The sequence below is a fragment of the Lucilia cuprina genome, chromosome 4 (assembly GCF_022045245.1).
Source record: "Lucilia cuprina isolate Lc7/37 chromosome 4, ASM2204524v1, whole genome shotgun sequence".
Lineage (NCBI taxonomy): Eukaryota > Metazoa > Arthropoda > Insecta > Diptera > Calliphoridae > Lucilia > Lucilia cuprina.
The window spans coordinates 50,511,319-50,532,476 of NC_060952.1; the positions used below are offsets into that span (position 1 = coordinate 50,511,319).

Below are 21,158 nucleotides of genomic sequence, written 5' to 3' on the forward strand. Positions count from 1 at the left end.
TAGATAGATAGATAGATAGATAGATAGATAGATAGATAGATAGATAGATAGATAGATAGATAGATAGATAGATAGATAGATATATAGATAGATATATAGATAGATAGAACAAACCTGGAGAATAATGCACATGCGTTTGACCAGACGTGACATTAGAGTTCATATTTCCATCGGCAACAATACTAGCATTGCAACCAGTAACATCACCGGCAACAAAGCATCCCCCATTTGATGGTGTGGATACCGGTGTTAAAACATTTCCCATATTATCAATTTCATTTCGCACTGCACTAACTACGCTAGAGACACTAGACGACGATGTAAATGTGTTGCCACCTGCTGTTTGTATTTGTGCCGTGGTCACCACTCGATGAACTGTGTACATTATTGGTGGTACTTGAGACGGCAGTGTGCTGATTGCTAATGATGACGCTCCTACTTGGTCAGAGCTGCTATTTAGATGAGTTTGCGTCGCCGCTACCATACGTCCATTTCCTAAAGCTAAACTGCAATTTAATGTATTGTCGCCGGGTTCTGTGACTGAAGTGGGGCTACAAGTATTATTATTTTGTTGATGTTGCTGCTGAAGTTGTTGGATGGCAGCTCCAGAATTTGCTTGTTGCTGGTTATAATGATGGTAGTGATGTTGAGATGCTTGTTGTTGTGACATTTGATGATGGTGGTGATGATGTTGTTGATGTTGCGTTTGATGATTATGATGCTGATGTTGATGATTGTTTTGTCCTTGTAATTGCAATGAGTGTGACGGAGAAGCGGTACTAATACGAGCTGTAACACCACTATTTCCTCCCCCAACTGCAGATGTTCCATTGCTGCCCGAATAAAATTCATCTCGACATCTGTAATCGGCAGTGTTGTGATACAATCGTGATCTAAAATGTTTTATTATAAAAATGTTTACTAAATACATTTATTTTTATATACTCACTGATACTCTTGTGGTGTAAGTTTTCGTCGATGATATTGTAATGTTCCCATTGGAACTGACATTACATTTATATAATTTCCAGATCCATTAGAACTGTTGCAGTGAGAGTTGCTATTTATACTTGAAACTACAGACCCAGCGGTAGATGCAGCCATAACTGCGTTATTACTGTTTGCATTTCCGTATGCTGTACTGCAGCTGTTGACTCGCACGTTGTTGTGAGATGATTTTCCACCAATATTGTTACCGCGAGAAAGAGATTCTCTGCAATTGAATGCAGTAAAATTCGCATCACAAGACACATACTCTTGCGATGCTGTGGCACCGACTGCATTTGAAGTCACTGATGATGTTGTTGATGTAACAGGCGTTGTATTACGACAATAGAATTTGTTTGAATCCATTTGCTATTTATACCCTTCTCTTAGTTAAATTGTACTATAAACATTGACGAAACATTAAAGTTACACTCGTATGCACCATCAATGCCTACAGATGGTTACTGTTTTTATAGAATCATTGCCATGATCATCTTCATATAAGCCACAGTTTTCAGATTTGTGGACTGCAATGAAATTAATCGAAAACTAAAAAAATAATAATGGATTTAATAGTTTGTATGGTTTAACTACCAAATTTTGTAGCGTTTTTATTAAATAATAGTATTTTTAATTTAATAAGGAAAAATATTAAATTACATGTGTAGTTTTAGAGATCTGAGTAAACAATTACAGTTCTAAATAATTAAGCATTTGCAGTTTTTATTGGAATAAAAAAAGTTAGCTCGGTCTACTTACGTACATCGACTATTAAAACAGTCGATACATCGACGTCAAAACTAAAGGCCGAACTATAATGTGCATAAGCTAGCTTAAGAAAATATCAAAACCGAACGAAAAGTCTCTCAAGTGCTTAAGAAAATCCGAAACAACTTTTTGTTGGCTATAATGTACTTAAGTGCATTTAAAACAATTAAGCCCCATTTGCATATTTATGTGCCACAAGTAATAATTAAAAACATATTTCATAACATTTTATCGAAATAAATTCCTTTTAATTTTTTTCTTTGTGTACAATAAACAAACAACTGATTGTACAAACATGCGCAAACCTCGCTCTTTGCTTAAGCAAATACAGTTTGACTAAACTTGACGAAACTCTCTTATGTACATTAAAGTTTGTCACATAAGTTAATATGTATTCGCACAGTTGCGAAGAGCCCGGCTCTACATACTTAAACGCCAAACTATAATGCATATACCGGCGGATAGAGAGGCAGATAAAAAAATCACCACTACACACACACTATTGACATTTTTTCATTGAAATTGCACTGAAAAAAATATTTGGTTATTTTTAATTTTAAAGATTAAATTGCATTACTGTTAAATGCGAATATTTATAAACAATGTGTAATCAATGTACTTAAGAATGATAATTTCTTCACATAGAAACAACATTTCTAATTAAAATGTACAAAAAAAGTATGAAACAAGATTAACTTATTTACTTTCATTGTTATGCATTCTAGAAAATTATTTAGAGTGTACGTTGTTTTTGTAAATTATTCTCTTGCTTTTGCAAGTTGTTTTTGTTTCTTCAAGTTGTGTTTGCAATTTCTTTAACAAAGCGACACCAACCCGCTTTGTTGAATGCTGTCAAGCAACTAAATAAAATATTTGTATTTTTGATGCTCTTGTTTAGAGGTTTGTATGCGATCGTGTTGTGTACATGTAATTTGCCGAAAATCTTCGTTGTCAGAACAATACTAGCGCCGACGTCTGCTATAATGTGAATATGCAATTATATAACATTTTACTACTTTTGTTTTTTGTACTTAAAAGTACAACCCTGAATTGAAAATGTACAATTTTGATTTTGTTTTGTAAATAAAGTTAGTTCTGGTAATAATGAGGTTGAAGGAGCTTCCGCGGCAGCTACCACTAGCTCCATCAGGCATGTTGCTAGCAATGCTGAGTGCGATGCTGCTCAAATTGCAAGAGTGTCAATACGGATTCCTCCATTCGGGCCCGCCGAACCCGCTCTTTGGATCGCAGAAATAAAATCCCAGTTTGCTGCATCTGGTATAACGAATGACAAAACTAAATACCATACTGTTGTAGCAGCCATCGAAAGCAGTGTCTTATCATAAATCAGCGACATAGTGCTTAATCCACCTGTGGAAAACATGCGAGTGGAGACCGTGCGGCGATTTCCGACGGCTAAACATTATAACAGAGCCCGATCGTTACCCAATTCCACACATCCAGGATTTTACACATTTTTTACATAGCTGCGAAATTTTTTCTACCATAGACTTACGCAGAGCGTATCACTAGATTCCCGTAAAGCCCAAGGACTCACTCAAAACGGCTATTACGACCCCTTTCGGGTTATTCGAATTTACCCACATGTGTTTTGGCCTACGTAACGCCGGACAGACATTTCAGCGGTTCATGGATCATATCCTACGTGAATTCAATTTTGCTTGGCCGTATTTGGACGACATTTTGGTCGCTTCTAGGAACGTAAAGGAGCATCGTGTACACCTACGTAAAGTTTTGAAAAACTTCGTGCGTATGGCGTCATAATAAATCCATCAAAATGTTTTTTCGGACAGCAGGAAGTACAATTTTTAGGATTTTTGGTGAACAAGGATGGAGTTAGCGCTCCACCTGATCGTATCAAAGCCCTGGCCGAGTACCAACTGCCCGAACGTGTTTGTAATCTACGAAGATTTCTTGGCATGATGAATTTTTTTCGACGATTTCTGTATACAGCTGCTGAACACCAAGCCCTTTTATGTAAATTTTGATGAGACTAGGCAAGCATTTGAAAATTGTAAAACATTTCTTTGTGAGGCTACGTTATTATTTTTCCCGAAACCCAACGCTTTATTGGCTCTTACAGTGGATGCATCAGGCACCGCAATGGGCGCCATTTTACAACAACTCGAGAACAACATATGGCAACCACTGGGTTTCTACTCAGAACGGCTAAACCCAGCACAACAAAAATATAGTACCTATGATAGGAAACTGTAGGGGGCCTACAAAGCTGCTAAATATTTTCGTCACATTGTAGAAGGGAGAAATGTATCTATTTACACCGATCATAAGCCCTTACAATACGCATTCCAACAGAAGTCGGAAAAGGCAACACCACGACAAGTCCGCTATCTCGATTTTATGGGTCAGTTCATGACGGACATCGGTTATATACCCGGAAAAGACAACATTATAGCCTACATTGACTACGCAGAACTATCGGAAAGTCAGGTTAACGAGGAGGAACTTAAAAAATTTTTAGAGGACGACTCGAACTTAAAAATTAATGAAATTGAAATTCCTGGCACACAGTTGGTGATATTTTGTGACGTCTCGACTGGTAGAGCACGACCATTTTTACACCGCCTGCATAACAAAATAATTTCTGAACTTTTCATTTGGCCAGGAATGAGAAAAGATTGCAGAAAATGGTGTAAGGAATGGATTCCATGTCAACGAAGCAAGATCCATCGACATAACGAAACCCCGATTTCAAATTATGCTCTTCCTAGTGCAATATTCGAACATGTCAACATCGATATTGTCCAGCAGAACTGCTTTACGGGTGTACTCTTCGAGTTCCTGGAGAGTTTTTGGAAGATACAAAGTCTAAGAAAGCCGTCTCCCCAAGTGACTTTGTTAATGATTTACGTTCTGGAATGCGAAGTATAAGACCTCAACAAACTTCCAACCATGCTAAGAGGACACCTTTCATCGAGAACTACTTGAGCACATCACCAGCTGTATTCGTTCGTACAGATGCAGTACGTCAACCTTTACAACAACCTTATGAAGGCCCATTTACTGTAATCAAGCGTTTTGACAAATTTTATAAAATTAATATGAATGGCAAACAAGTTAACGTAAGCATCGATCGTTTGAAAACAGCATTTAATTGCATGGAACAACCACAACCGGACACAACTTTAACAACAACCAGTGAATAACCTGCAGCATACACGACAGCCTCCGGAAGTAGAGTTCGTTTTCGTGTTTCTTGGGAAGGGGAGTAATGTGGCATCACCATCCCATATACTTTATTATATAACTTTTTACTACTTTTGTTGATATAAGAATTTTACTACTATTTTTAAATTAACGATTATTTTATATACCTAAATGTACAACCCTGAATTGAACATGTACAATTGTGATTTTGTTTCGTAAATAAAGTTAGTTCTATTAAAACTACGAAACAGCATACGCCATAATGCTTACATAAACCGAAGTCAATTTAATTTGTTTAAGCAAAGAGCGATACTGACAGCACATTCAGTATGGAATCAATTGTTTGTTTATTTAAAGAAAATAATAAAAAAAATTAAAATTATCAAGAAAGTTAATTTCTTTCAATAAAATATGAAATACGAATTTAGGTATAATATTAAAAGAAACCAAATATAATTACATATTTTGTATGCAAAATTAATAAATTAATTTGTTGAATTTCTATACAGTCCTTACCTTCGATATTACGCTTTTTAAAACTTTAAAAATTCACATTTACTTAAATAAATTTTCATAAAATTAACTCACAAAAGTATACGATTTTTTTTTGTATTTCATATTTGACTATATTATACGAAACACAAAAATTAGAATCGAATGTTTTTTTTTTGCTAAACATTGTTTTAAGGGGTAACTATCAACCAAATGGATATATTTTTGGACCATTTGGTCCACAAATTTGGGGCATTTGTACTATCTTCTCATCTTATATTATTAAAATGGCGATTTTTTTCCAGAGATAAAACCAATATTTTTATTGGGATTTAATATACCCCTTGGGGTGTCCGAAAATAATATTTTTTGTTACAAGAATCTGTATTTAAATCTTCCAATATAAATTATTGAAATCATTCTTCTATAGCTAATTCAATTTATTGGAACTCAAGTCCAATTTTATAATACTTGGATTAAAAATTTTCGGGGAAACTTGTCTTCAATATATTGTTTTAGATATTAGCTTTTATACATTTTATGTTTTCAATATATTGTGGAAAAGTACAACTTCAAAGAATGCCTCGCAGAAACGCAATTCAATATAGTGGAATCATTATTTTTATAACCAATAGCCTTTAGGCTGAATGTCACCATATCATTATGGTCTAAATCCAAAATATTGATATCTGTTTAAATATTATCTAATATGATCTAAATAAACCCAAAATTTTGGACATACAGTGTTGTTGTAATGGGCAACATAATCGTGAATGTTATGAGTAGTAAAAACTAAAATCTACTGTATAGGATGACGTTTTGTAATGGCATGTTTTGGACTTGTATACCGTTACGATGTCTTGAAAATTTAAAATATATTAGTGCTAATATCTACAATAATATATACTAGCCAACTTTGTCGGAAAATATCGATCCTAGTGGTACAAAAAGGGACTTAAGATCCAAATAATTTAATTAGAAACAGAAGAACGATACCAAAAATATATCATGGAATGTTTAAAAACAGATCCTTAGAAAAAAAAATATTTTTAAATACCTCAAGGAATCTATTAAATCCCAATATTAAATTTTAGTTTTATCTCTTAAAAAAATAGAAAAAATGGCAAAAATATATCCTTTCGGTTGATAGTAACCCCTTAAAACAATTTTAAAGACCGTTCGATTCTAATTTTTGTGTTTCGTAAAATATGGTCAAATATGAAATACAGGAAAAAATACTTTTGTGAAGTAATTTTATGGACTTTTTTTAAAAAATGTTAAACTTATTTAAATAAGTAAATGTAATTTCTCCAAATTTTAAGGAGTGTGATATTAAACCTTAGAACTCTATAGACAATATATCAAATTTAATTAATTATTTTACACACAATAAATATTATTAAATTATGTTTCTTTTAAAAGAACACCTAAATTCGAATACTTATGCGGGACACTGTATGTTATTTTTTTATAACGTGTGACACATAATTGTGCAAATGGAGCTAAAATGTTTTGAATGCACGTAAGTACATTATAGCCACCTAAAATTTTCTTGGAATTTTCTTAAGCACTTGAGAGACTTTTCGTCCAAATTTTCTCATTAACTTAAGCTTGCTTATTCACATTATAGTTGGGCCTTAAGTTAATGAGAGTTTATGTAAGCATATTATAGTTAGGATTTAATTTCATGTTTCTTCAAAAAGTAAAGTCTCAACTATAATATGAATTAGCAAGCTTAAGATAATGACAAAATCGAACGAAAAGTCCCTCAAGTGTTTAAGAAAATCCTTGGAAACTTTTATGTGGCTATAATATACTTACGTGCATTCAAAACACTTTTGTTAAATTCACAATCGATGTTGTAGCGTTGTATGTCAGCAGCTGCTACAATAGTCATAACAATATTGTTGGTATTTTCTATGCAAAAGTTCTATACAACTCTTACGACAACTTTTCATTGTTCAATTCACAATCGATGTTGTAGCGTTGTATGTCAGCAGCTGCTACAATAGTCATAACAATGTTGTTGGTATTTTCTATGCAAAAGCTCTATACAACTTTTACGACAATTTTTCATATGTTTTTCTAATGTCGTAAGAAAGTTCAGTGTTGTCAATTGTTTATTTCAGCATATAAATAAAAAATTCAATCGATTTTGGCATAAAAAACGATAAAGTGGTAACACAGAAATTACAAACAAACAGCTGTTTGCCGAAACAAAAATAAAGTTTTATTAAAAACTGTTTATTTATTAGTTTAAAATGTGGAATAATGAAAATAATAGAATTTTAAATAAAAAGAAATTAATTTGGTTTATTTTGCTCGTTTAATTAGTTTAATATTATTTGTTTTTTTTTACTTTTGACATTGTTTGTTTTGATTGTTTTTTTATTGTGAACATAAACTTATGACTTGCTACAAAAATCTGTTCACAATCACTGTTACTACACTTTAGTAGATACAATATACAACTTGATTGTGAATTGAACATATATATTTTGCATTAAAATTTTTGTGTGAACACTTAGTACATTTTTAGATATGTTGTTTTTCATCATCATTAAAAATAACAAGTATGAATACTCGGGTAAAGACGACCCAACACCAATCAGTATGTTAAAAAGCATTTGATTTGTTCTTAACTTCATTCGGAAATATTTTTACTTATTTTTGACAAAAAAATCGATTTTTTACAAGACAGCTCATAGGGGAGTAGGGTAAAATACGGGCCGATCCTTATAAATGTTGGTAGAGGAATTTACGTATACTTTAAAGGTATTTATTTATGTAGAATTTAAAAGTGTTATTAGTGTTTATAAGTGAATTGTGACCTTCAGCAGTGTTGCCACAACAACATTTTTTTCTAACTCCAAATTCGAATAAAAAATAACCAAATTAAGAAAAAAGTAAACAAAATTATTTTTATTTGTTTTATGTTTACATTTGGAAATTAAAATAACAAATTCATTTTCTGAAGTGGAACTATGTTAAATTTCGTCGCTATACTGGTATTATGAAGACATTTATGAGCGTTAAAGTAATTTTTTGTACGGGATCTTATATGAGACGTATGGTCAATTATAGACCAATTCTCAAAAAATCTGACAGAGATATTTTAGTTCCTTTAAACCATGATTATGTTAAATTTTGTGCTATATTGTAGTACATTATGAGCTTTAAAGTCGTTTTTAGAGGAGACTTTTTATGAGGAATAGAGTCAATTATATACCGATCCTCATAATTTTGACAAATACATTTCCAATAAAACTTGTTCATATTGAATTTCATCGCTATAGATGCTTTTTTAAACAATATAGTAATTTTCTGAATAGGGCATAAAATGGGGGCTAGGTGAAATCGTTGACCGATATTTCGCATTTTCAATACCAACCAAACTGGGTCAATTAAAAATATTTTGGCAAAATATTTCAGTTTTCTATCTTGTTTCTTTTCGACTCTATCGTGATTTCAGCAATAAATATATCTCTCTTCGCAGATTCGTTAACAAATGCAATTAATATTTATTTTAAAAAATAACTGAGTTTCGGTCGAAATTTGGGTTTAAATTATAATACCATGTAGCGGATGTTAGCATAACATTCATAACTTCAGCAATATTTGTAAACGTAATCTATCCAAATTATCCGACAAATTGACCAAAATATAGAATTTAAGATGGTAAAATAAAAACTAGTATACAACATCATCTAGAAAATGCAAATAAAGAACTAAAAGTCATGGTGAGATAGTAGAAATCAATACTCTATCTCATGGTGAGATAGAGTATCAAATCTTTGCATATATCGCGATTATTGTTCGTCGTGCGAGATTAGATGTTATTACAACTTTTGTATACAATACAATTTCATTTTCCTTAGCTGTGTTACTTAAAAATATCAGTTGATTTATACTTTAAAGATATTGTGATACTATTCTTGCATCAATTAGGAGAAAATACTTTATTTATTCTTATTAAATCATTTATCTTAGAATTTCGGCCAATTAGCACAGTATTTCGTTTATGCAAAATTTCAAATAGGTATAGAAGTTGCAATTATACTTTAAATTTAATTTGGAGGACATAATCTACGAAGTACGTAGACTATTCCCACAAAATTTTTTTTCATATTATATATATGTATATTTTTATCGCGAGTTCTTTATATAAAAAGTTCCAATAGAAATATTAAAGAAAGGACGGACGAGTTTGGATCGACCCAAAAAGTGATTTTAAGTTCATGAATACACCAAAAGGGGAGAGAGTATTCATTATTCACGGTGTTAAATTGACTAGTGTAATATTACGGTGTTGTTATGATTTTAGTCAACTCATTTAATATGTGGAAAACTCATAGGTAATTTTGCTAAATCCTAACCAATTAAGATATCGAAAAATACCTTTGTGCACATAAGTATAACCAGTACAAATTGCAATAAAAAAATTTCGAATAGTAAAAAAAAATTCCACATTACCAAAATTCAATACAGGACGATATGTATATTTACATAATTGATTTAAAACTAGACATAAAAGAATTTTTTTATTATTTTATTTTTGGAATAAAAGCAAACAGCATTTAGTTCAATTGTTTGCAAAAAATAACCAAAACGAAAAATTAATTCACATGTACACATGCAAAATAAAAATAACCAATTTTGGTTAATAATAACCAAAGTGGCAACACTGCCTTCAAGTAATTTTCTGAAGGAGAGTTTGTATGGGTCTAGGTTCAAAGGACCTAAATAGACTTCATATATTTTTATGTAACAGACATCAGTACAAACTCAATATACCCTCCCTACTAAAGTGGTATAGGTTATAAGAAGTGGGGTATTATGTATATTAGAGTGCTCCAAAAAAACTAAGTTTCGAATTTTGAACCCCCCCCCCCCCTAAAAATGTTTTACAGGTTATAAAAATAAGTCGTGCAAAAATTTAGGTCAATAGGACTACGTTAACTGGTGCCACAACGGCTCTGAAGTTTGAAGATGCATTTACAAGGGGAAAATATGCATTTTTCTCAGTTTTCACAAAAGTTTGTTACGGAATGTGTTTTTCGGACGTAGAGTGATCCGCCGACTAGCTCGCACTCGGTATCTTCTAAGGTGTGTTCCCTCCCTCACTCTCGTCCCGAACCGTAAACAAATAAAATAAATTTTTATGGAAACAATAACATTTTACTTTACACTCACATGCAGCAGAATAGGGAGACAGGTGTAAGTCTCCAACCGCCCTTCCCAACCATGATCGTCTCTCTATGCCATCATATTTTCAGACGACCCCCATATGTCAGACCTTTTCTTTTCCTTACCTCATATCAGCAACTCATATAAAAATACTTAGGCCTTCATCTTTCTCTTAATCTAGTCTCACATTATTTATTACTATTTCTCATTAAATGCTTATTCCTAATTTCTAAACTTAAATCTAACAATTGATTGTTCCTTTTTTTTCTTAATGATATATTAATAAATCAAAATAAAACTTAATTTATCGTTACTAACATAAAAATTACAATTCTAATGTTTCTCTTTCACATATGTAGAAACAAAAAGTATCTACTATTTACTCTTATCAAAAGGGGAAGGAAAATATAACCTGATTCACAATAGTAATGTCCGGCACACAACTTACACCGTCACAAATCACTTACTTTCTTCTACACCTGAATGAGCTCACTTAACTGGATTTTCAGATATCATTAATTTATCTCAGTATACTAAAAGCTACTTACAGATACTATTGTATATCCTGTTTACTTTCCTAACTGAACTCTCCCTTTTAAAAAAAATATCCCATTTGTTTCTAGGTTTTCGAAATTGACATACATATATAAAGAGACTTACAAATAAATATTTGGGATTACACTCAATAGATTTACTTAAAAAGTAACGTTAATATTTAACAATACGTAAACACGAAGACACAAGAATATTATATTATTATTTTTGTTTTTGGTTATATAGGAATATATTAATATTACTATTTTTGTGCCCCTGTTTTTTTTTTTGTTCTTAAATTTTTCAAAAACTTTTCTTTTTTTCCACAAGTGTTTAGGTCGACATCTTTTCTGTTTCTGATTTTTTAAATATGGCTATTGGCGTCTTTGCCCCATATTTGATTAAAGTTCACACATATACATTTTTTACAAAAAATAGAACTAATCTTGTCCTTTTCTATTAATATTTTTAATAATTTTATTATATATATCCCTTTTCTGTAAAAAACTTCCTTCTTACCCAACTTATATTTCCCCATGCACAACATGTTTCAAAAGCTTTGTATGGAATATACAATGCTTAATTGTTTTTGCTCTTTCAAACCATTTATAACAGTCGTCTAATTTCATTCATAAAAACATTGTTTACTTTATTTTCTCTCAGTACATATGAATATCTTTAGTCTGGCAACCCCGCTTACTATCAACAGCTGTCACTACTCAAGAGACTACGCATAACAAATAGCAGCAGCATGTGGTAAGCAAGAATTATAGAAACATATGTTCTATTCACAATCAAGTTGTATATTGTATCTACTAAAGTGTAGTAACAGTGATTGTGATAAGATTTTTGTAGCAAGTCATAAGTTTCTGTTCACAATAAAAAACAATCAAAACAATGTCAAAAGTAAAAAAAAAAAACAAAAAATATTCAACTAATTAAACGAGCAAAATAAACCAAATTAATTTCATTTTTATTTAAAATTCTATTATTTTCACTATTCCACATTTTAAACTAATAAATCAACAGTTTTTAATAAAATTTTATTTTTGTTTTGGTAAACAGCTGTTTGTTTGTAATTTCTGTGTTACCACTTTATCGTTTTTTATGCCAAAATCGATTGCATTTTTTATTTATATGTTGAAATAAACAATTGACAACACTGAATTTTCTTACGACATTCGAAAAACATATGAAAAATTGTCGTAAGAGTTGTATAGAATTTTTGCATAGAAAATACCAACAACATTGTTATGACTATTGTAGCAGCTGCTGACATACAACGCATACAACGCTACAACATCGATTGTGAATTGAACAATTGATTCCGCATTCAGTATGTAAAAAATGTTCGTTCTGCGCATGTACGTCATATCAGCCTAGAACTTGAGAAAAATAAAAGCAAAACATAAACAAAGTGACATTTTTGGAAAATAAAAAATATTTCGATACAAATTAAATACATAATACAAATAAAAAAAAACTAATTTCGCACGCCTTGGAGTTGTTGGTGCTTTTGCAATTTTTCACAGCGCATTTCATATTTAAAGTATTTTATTTTTTTAAATTTTTACAAAATTTTGTAACGTTTTTAAAAATTTTTTTTAAAAATTTATTTGCTGATGTGACGTAGCACATCGAACACCTGTTGTTTTTGATTTGCAACTAAAGCCGGCCAATTCATATCGGCTAAAGTGCCCGCTTTGGTTGCGGATACATTACCAAAATATATACACAGCAACTAAGCCGACCAATTCATATCGGCTAAAGTGCCCGCTTTAGTTGCTGACTATATATATCTCCACCAGACTAAAGCCGGCCAATTCATATGTGCCAAAGTGCTCGCTTTAGTTGCTGGTTTTCATAAATAAAAATGAACACTATTGGGGTGCCGCCACGCAAAATTTTTTTTATTACAGGGTTGCCATCGCAACAAGTTTTGTCATTGAATAATTTGCTTTGTATTTTATTGTCAAAGAATCGTAATGTACACAGAATTAGCGTTACAAAAAGATAAAAAACACAAAAATTGGCTGAAAAATTTAAAAATTATTAAAAATTCCCCAGGCCATTATCGTGTCCAGAGCACGTGAATTCGAAATGTGATAAAAAAATAAACATATTTTTGAAAATATTCTAATAAAACAATTGTATTGCTTAAAATACATCTGTAGTTACTTGAATGTGAGTTTTTGTCCTTATAGAATAACGTAAACCTGTTCTCAGCTATGGTCGAAAAATTTTAATATTTTTAACGGTCGTTTCAAAATTAAAATTTTAATTTTTTTGATACTTTTGATTAGGGAAAATAAATTTCTTAAGTTTTGTGATAATCTACCTAAAAATAGAAACAATTTCGTCTAGTTTCCATCAAAAATTGCAAATATTACAAAATTTAACCATTGACCTTTAAAGTTTATGGGTTAATGGCGTCCAAATTGCACGAAACTCTTGATTTTTATTTAGAAATATGTGGACTAATAAATTTACAAAAGGTTCCATTTAAAACAACAATATAATAAAAAGGCTAATTTTGCAAAATATTACATAAAAATGGTTTTTTGTCGAAATCCGATGAATTTAAATTGCAGGTACAGGCAAGAGGTATTGACCTAATTTTTTTTAATGTTTTATTCCCTAATCTGTTTTTCGTAAATCCCTATGAGTTCTCCCAAAAATATTGAAATTTGTTTAACAAAGTATCAAAAAAACTAAAATCATAACTGAGAACAGGTTTACGTTATTCTATGAGGACAAAAACTCATATTTAAGTAACTACAGGTGTATTTTAAGTAATACAATTGTTTTATTAGAATATTTTCAAAAATATGTTTATTTTTTATCACAATTCAAGTGCTCTGAGAAACGATAACGGCCTGGGGAATTTTTAATAACTTTTAAATTTTTCAAGCAGTTTTTGTGTTTTTTATCTTTTTGTAATGCTAATTCTGTGTACATTACGATTCTTTGACAATAAAATACAAAACAAATTGTTTAATGACAAAAAAATGTATATTTCCTCCTTGTAAATGCATCTTCAAACTTCAGAGCCGTTGCGGCACCAGTTAACGTAATCCTATTGACCTAATTTTTTGCACGACTTATTTTTATTTTTTTAGAACAATTCTAGTGGGGGGACGGCCTGTAGGATAAAATTTTTTTGCTTCATACAAGCTTGGAGCACTCTAATGTTAAGAAAAACGCTAACGTTAAAAAAAGAAAAAGAAAAATATATGTATGTATATGTTTGTTTGTATGTTTGAACGTAATAGACTACTAAACGGGTGAACTGATTTTCTTGAAATTTACACAGCGTAAGTCTGGAATAGGTAATAGGCTACTTTTTATTTTAAAATTTAAAGTGCGCGAGAAGCCCACGTTAAGAAAATATAAAATTCGTATGTTTGAGATAAAATAAAAATAAGAGTCCTCAAATTATGTCGGAGCCACTTAATGTGATTAAATGTGATTCAATGTGATTATTTAGGATAAAAAGTGGGCGGACTAGCGATAGCGGGAGTGTTACCTCCCATATAAATTAAATACAAAAATTCTTTTATCTTGGAATTACGGTTAGAAAAATTTTGCACGAATAACTTTACCATACATGTAAATATTTTGGGTAATAAATTGGCCGACTACCCACGATAGGAGCGATACCTCCCATATTAATTGAATACAAAAATTCGTTTGTCTTGAGATAATATAATAGTAAGAATCCTCAAATTTTGTAGGATCCACTTTAGTGTCAATATTATTATTAAGGATAAAAAGTGGGCGGACTAGCGTTAGGGGCGAGGCACCTCCCATCTGGGGAGCTTGAAGCCCCCAGATGAAAGTTCACATTCATGTGAACATTTAGAAAATAAAGGGCGGACTCTTAATTGCGGGCTTGGCACCACATTTATGAATTAAATAATAAATTTCGTATATCTTGAAAACTGTTAGATAATTCAAATTTTTCATAGATATTTAAAAATTGGCGAACTTGCAATAATTTTCTTGGCATTTCTCATATGTAACATGTTGTTAAGTGAGTTTTTTATTTATACTAGAGGGTAAAACAAAAAATATTGTATATCCCAAGGCATAAGAATATGAATTATTTTTTTAAGAATAAAAGTATATATTAAATTTTAGCAAGTAAGAAATAAATATATAATTAATGTATTATTTTGGAATTTAAATGAAATATACAGTGGTTGACAAAACAATGGAAACTTTCTTTTTTCATGCTTTGTTAAAAAAGCAACAACAACACTGTGAATTGGATAAAGATGTACATGTGCGTGTGGAGATGTATTTGGTTTTATTCAGCTGTGTACTTTTTGTATGTTTGGATGCTGTTCTGTTCTCACGAAGGTAAGTGGGTATAACAAGAACAAGGAGATAAAGCAGTTATATGTTGGTAATACAGCTCATATTTGTTTTAGGGTGGTATTACAGTACAACGGGTAATATTTCTTTCTGCTACAGTTTATATTTGTTTGTGTGTATGTTATGTGTGGCATGTGTGCAGAGATACAAAATAAATAAAAACTGTTTTTAAAACATACTTGGTGAAGGGCATATAGTAGTACATATAGGCGAAACCATGATAAAAATAAAGAAGGTAGTGTCAATCAAAAATTTTTTTATCAAATAAGGATTTTTGAAGTTTAGTTTTTTGTGAGCATTATATAAAGCGTTGCCACATTCTTAAAAATGATTTTGATTTTCGAGAAATTTTTTACAAAAAATGTGTAATTTAAAATTTACAATTTAAATAATAATGTACTGTTACGTTATTTTGGACTATTTGGACTAGCAGTTTAGAAATTTCAGATTTATTTCCAAAAAAAATTCGATTGTGCTCGGAGATATGTATATACATACCTTAAAACTCAATGTTTGCAGATCAATTAGTATTTTAAAGTTACCTTGTGGTCATTGGCACAGCATTTTTATCCAATCTTACACGTTTTGCATTAACTAAAATATATCTTTTAAGGCAATGGTCGGAGCATACCATTGGCTCTTTTGGCAAACCTTCTTCGGAAATTTTACATATATCTAGCCATTGTTGTCGTTTGTTGGGTAATGTAGGGACTTTAAAAATATGTTTGCTTAAATTTGGTATTTTCGCAGTTGGGGACTCATTCTTGGTTATTCTTAAAATAATGTTCACAAATTAGCTTTTTAATATTTGAAAATTAAGATCTTCCCTTTAATTCCAATTTAAAAGTAAACGTTTTTATGTTTTTCAACAAATGAATGAAAATTATGTTAAATTTTTTCTTAAACTTCAAATATATGGGAAAATTTTAAATTAATATGGTATTACAATTTTTTTGAAAACGTCAAAATCCTTAAGCATGTCAGATATAGAATTTTAAAAAATATAGAGAGAATGACACTATTTATTCTCTTCACACAGACGAGCTCTGAGAGAATAAAACAAACTTGTGAGAACTAAACGCACTCACTAAACATCAAATTCTCTTCACAAAATTGCGAGGATATTACCACTTATTAGTTTTTCTTATCACTTAAACTCAATGTTTATTATTTTTTTCAACACTTTTCATTTATTTAAAACCCCGAAAATAATTTATATTTTACAAACGAAAAAAAAAAAAATATTTTTTATTCTTTGACATTTTATTTTAATTAAAATTGAAAAATGAAAAGCTGTACATTTTAGTATTGAAAATTAAAAAAGTATTTAACATACTTTTTTTAATTCAACAAAAAAATAACAAAAAGACGTGTTTATAATACGTTTTGAGATAAAATATCTTTTCAAAACAATAAATAACTAATATTTTCATTCACTGCCATATAAAATTTCATTAATAACACCAAAGAATAACGTCCAAAAAATACATTTTTTATTTAGTACTTTTTGAACAACTGTGTTTATTTTTGTGCTTCTACTAATACATTCTCACCAGTTAGGTCTTTGACAGGGGACTTAGGTCCTTGACAATTAGTTTTGCCTATATGCTACTATATGGTGAAGGGTATATAAGATTCGGCACAGCCGAATATAGAAATTTTACTTGTTTTTATTAATATACATGTAAAATTAACAAAAAAAAAACAACAAAATAATAAATTAAATTCAGAAAAACCACCAAATAAGTATTATTTGTTTTTATGCTACTGACAAAACATTAGAAACTTTTGAACTTTTACAGAAAAAAAAGGCTTTTACTAAAAAAAATATGCAAAATAACTGTTAAAAAGCATCGTTGTTTACTGTAATTTCAAGGAAATCTTCATATATATTCCAAATAGTATTATTTTTTAGGCTCAAGACAAAATGTGGTGTAATGTAGAAGTAACAATCACAAAAACAAACAAACAATTTTGGATTGCAAAAATTCGTATAGAGGTTAGTAACCATAGAGTACCAGTAGAGAGCTATCCAAACCACATAACTCTAAGCATGTATTTGTAAGGTTTTCGTGAGAATTATTAGTTGAAGCATTTTACCACATTTAAAATGCCTACATTGTTGCAGAAAATTGGTCGACACAATTGTATTTGTTTTCTTAAATTATAAATTGCTTTCATTAAAGCATGATAATATTTTTCATACATTTTATATTTCTTAAAATATAAATTTCTTACAATTTCTCGATTATCATAAATTTGTTTATAAGTGAGAATGATGAAAACTCTAAATGAAAAAAAAATTCATCTTAACCTTATAGTGCTATTCTATGTTAGTAAATGTGCAATTAAAAATCTGGAAATATAGTGTTGCGTCGTTGTATGTCATAATATTTTTATTATTTGCAACGATAAATGACCGATTAAATATTTATATGATTTCTGGCCATGAATTTTTACACCCTCTACCACCATCAGTGGGGATAGAAGGTATATATACGTTTGTCGTTCCGTGTGTAACACCAAGAAATATTCATCTGAGTCGATTTAGCTATGTCCGTCTGTCTGTCTGTGTAAAACACGCTCACATTAAAACTAAGCAAAGGAAATCCACCAAATTCACCCAAAATATTTATTATTATCCTTAGCAGTTTGGTATTGAAAATCAGCAAAAAGTTATGAGTAAAAATTTCAGACTACCTCGAAAAAAATACGTTTTTTCAACATTCTTTTGAAGTTTTCTCAGAAACTACCGAAGATATTTCGTTAAATTTTGTCACACAATATTTTTATGCCTGTGATCAATTATGTTCAAGATCTTTACAATCGATCAAATATTTCCCATAGCCCTCATCCAAAGGTAGGTATATATTCCCGGAAATTAGTTTATCGTTAATAACTCTCTCAAATATATCGTTATAAACACAAAATTTTGTACATGCAAATATAATATGAACAGAAATCATACAGTCAACGAAAATATCAGTCGGTCCACAATTGGTCATAGCTCCCATATAAGACCCACTTCCGAAAATCACCTGAACGTACATATTTCATTGATGAATATAGCTATTGTGATAAAATTCAAGTTAAATATGTTTGGCGTACATACAAATCAATCTACCAAATTTTTTACGGATCGGTCCATTATTAGTCATAGCTCCCATATAAGGCCCACTGCCGAAAATTATTTAAAAGCTCATATTTCATTGTCAAATAAAGCTATCTTGAAAAATTGGACACAAATATGTTTAGTCTGAATATGAATCACTACGAAATTTTTTCCAGATAGGCCCATAATTGATCATAGTTCCCATATAAGCAGTGTTGCCAATTTAGCACTTTTAGTGCTAGATTTAGCATATTTTTAACTCATTTAGCACCCAAAAATATAATCTAGCACCTAGCACCCTTTCTAGCATTTTTCAAATATTTTTTGGCACTTTTTTAGAACTATTTATAATATATTTTACATATTTTGTTTTCGTCATTTTAATAGTTTTTTCTGTAAAAATATGTTTACAAAATATGTGTAATATAAAAATAAGTATTTGTAGAATTATCTATTCGTATAATATTCAAAAGAAATAATTTGTATATGATTTTTATAGTAATTCAAAAATTTTAAACATTTTTTAGAGCTATTTAAATTATCCCAAAAAATCTACTACTAACAATAATTGTTTCAATATAGATACTATAGAGAAATTCGCGCCACAGGACCAGAATATATCAAAAAAATTAACAATGCATAGTACATACGTTTTTAAGAGTTTTCCATTTTTTGGAATTATAAGAATATGTATGTTAACAAAAAAGTGTTACAAGTTATCACAAATTGGTTTTATATTTTTTAAAACTAATTTCAAATATTTTTTTTTTTAAATTAGTAAAAACTTTAAGTTAGACATAGTACAAAAAATTGAATTTTGTGTCTTTTTGATTCGAAATATTATTATAATTTCAAACTCAATTTCAAAAATATTCACATCCAAAAATTTCAAATGATCAATTGTGGAATTACTTCTTAAATGATTTTTTAATTTAAATTGTTGAAATTGAAATCAATTTTGGGAAAAAATATTTTCAACAAATTTGATATATTTTTCACTGGTTTTTTAAATGCCGTATTTAAATCATCCCAAAATAAGTGGATTTGGTAGGTTCGCGTACTATGCTAAAACCTATATTTATGCAGTTGAAAATAGTAAAAAAATAAAGAGAAAAATTCTGAAAGATCGATTTCGAAAATCCACTTTTTGGGATTGTTAAAGTAAATAAATTTGGGTGCCTCGGTTAGCTATATGCTATATGTTTGTTAGTGTGCTAGTCAGTCTGGGAGTTGTCGGTTCAATTCCTACAAAATACTTTGATCTTAATTTACCCTGCTCGGTAAATTGGGTTGAGTATAATTTGTAATTGTATTGTAATGGCTAAATAAATAAATATGTATATAAAATTAGTGTTAAACTCGTTCCATTAGAAATGAAAAAAAAACAATATTTTCTTAGCACTTTTTTCTAGTATTTTTTCTTTATTTTTAGCACTTTCTAGCATTTTTTTGAAAAAAATCTGGCACTTTTTCCCAATTAGGTTTTGGCAACACTGCATATAAGACCCACTTCCGAAAGTGGTATGTAGCTCCCATATAAGGCCCACTTCCGAAAATCGCTTAAAAGCACATTGTCAAATAAAGCTATCATGATAAAATTCGACATTGACATTTCATTGAATAATAATGTTATCGGGATACAATTCGACACAGGTATGTGTTGTATACATACAAATCATTCTACAATTTTTTTTACGGATCGGTCCATTATTCGTCATAGCTCCCATATAAGGCCCACTTCCGAAAATCACTTAAAAGCACATTGTCAAATAAAGCTATCTTAATAAAATTCGACACAAATATTTTTTTTCTTTATATGAGTCACTCTACGAATTTTTTTTTTCCAGATAGGCATTAAACGCATGTATTTCATTAAATTCTTAAAATATAAGGATAAATTCGACTTGAATATATTTTGTGTGCATATAAATCATTCTACCTCCTTTTTCCCGGATTGGTCCATTATTAGTTATAGCTCCCATATAAGTCCCAACTATGTTTTATCTTTATATGAATCACTCTTCCAAAATTTTCCGAATTGGTCCATATATGGTAATAGCTGCTATATAAGGTCCACTTCAAAAAAATCACTTAAGCGCACATATTAAATATCAAATAAAGATATCTTGATAAAATTTGACAAAAATATGTTTTGTGTAAGGTCATAGCTCGTATACATATAAAGCACTTCCGAAAATCATATAAACACACATATTTCATTAATTAGTAAATATATTATAGTAAATATATAAATCATTATACGAAATTTTTTCCTTTTCGGTCGATAATTCCTATATAAAGACCAATACAAATTGACAATCAAAGTTATCGGGATAAAATACAAAAATGTGTATTTTGTATATATAAATCATTCTACGGAATTAAAATTTAGTTTGACATATGTAATAATGTTAGTACCCTCAATACGGAAACAAAAAATTTGCCAAGTTATCTGAAAATTAGATATTTAAATTAATTTTAATAAAAAGTAGCTTGCTGGTGGAGGGTATTT

The 21,158-nt window shown here is 30.1% G+C and overlaps 1 protein-coding gene across 4 annotated transcripts in view; it reads right to left on the reverse strand.

Moving 5' to 3' along the window:
- The window catches only part of LOC111681978, a 256,570-nt gene that overhangs the window by 217,013 nt on the left and 18,399 nt on the right, over positions 1-21,158 (reverse strand). For 2 of the 4 annotated variants that reach the window (XM_046949038.1, XM_046949037.1), the window contains exons 2-3: positions 950-1,514; positions 115-893 (exon numbers count right to left, since the gene is read on the reverse strand). In XM_046949038.1, coding sequence (XP_046804994.1) covers positions 115-893; positions 950-1,353 — 1,183 coding nt within the window. In that variant the 5' untranslated portion in view covers positions 1,354-1,514. Of the gene's footprint in view, positions 1-114; positions 894-949; positions 1,537-21,158 lie in introns of all 4 variants that reach the window. The other 2 variants (XM_046949036.1, XM_046949035.1) reach the window with 1 other exon arrangement.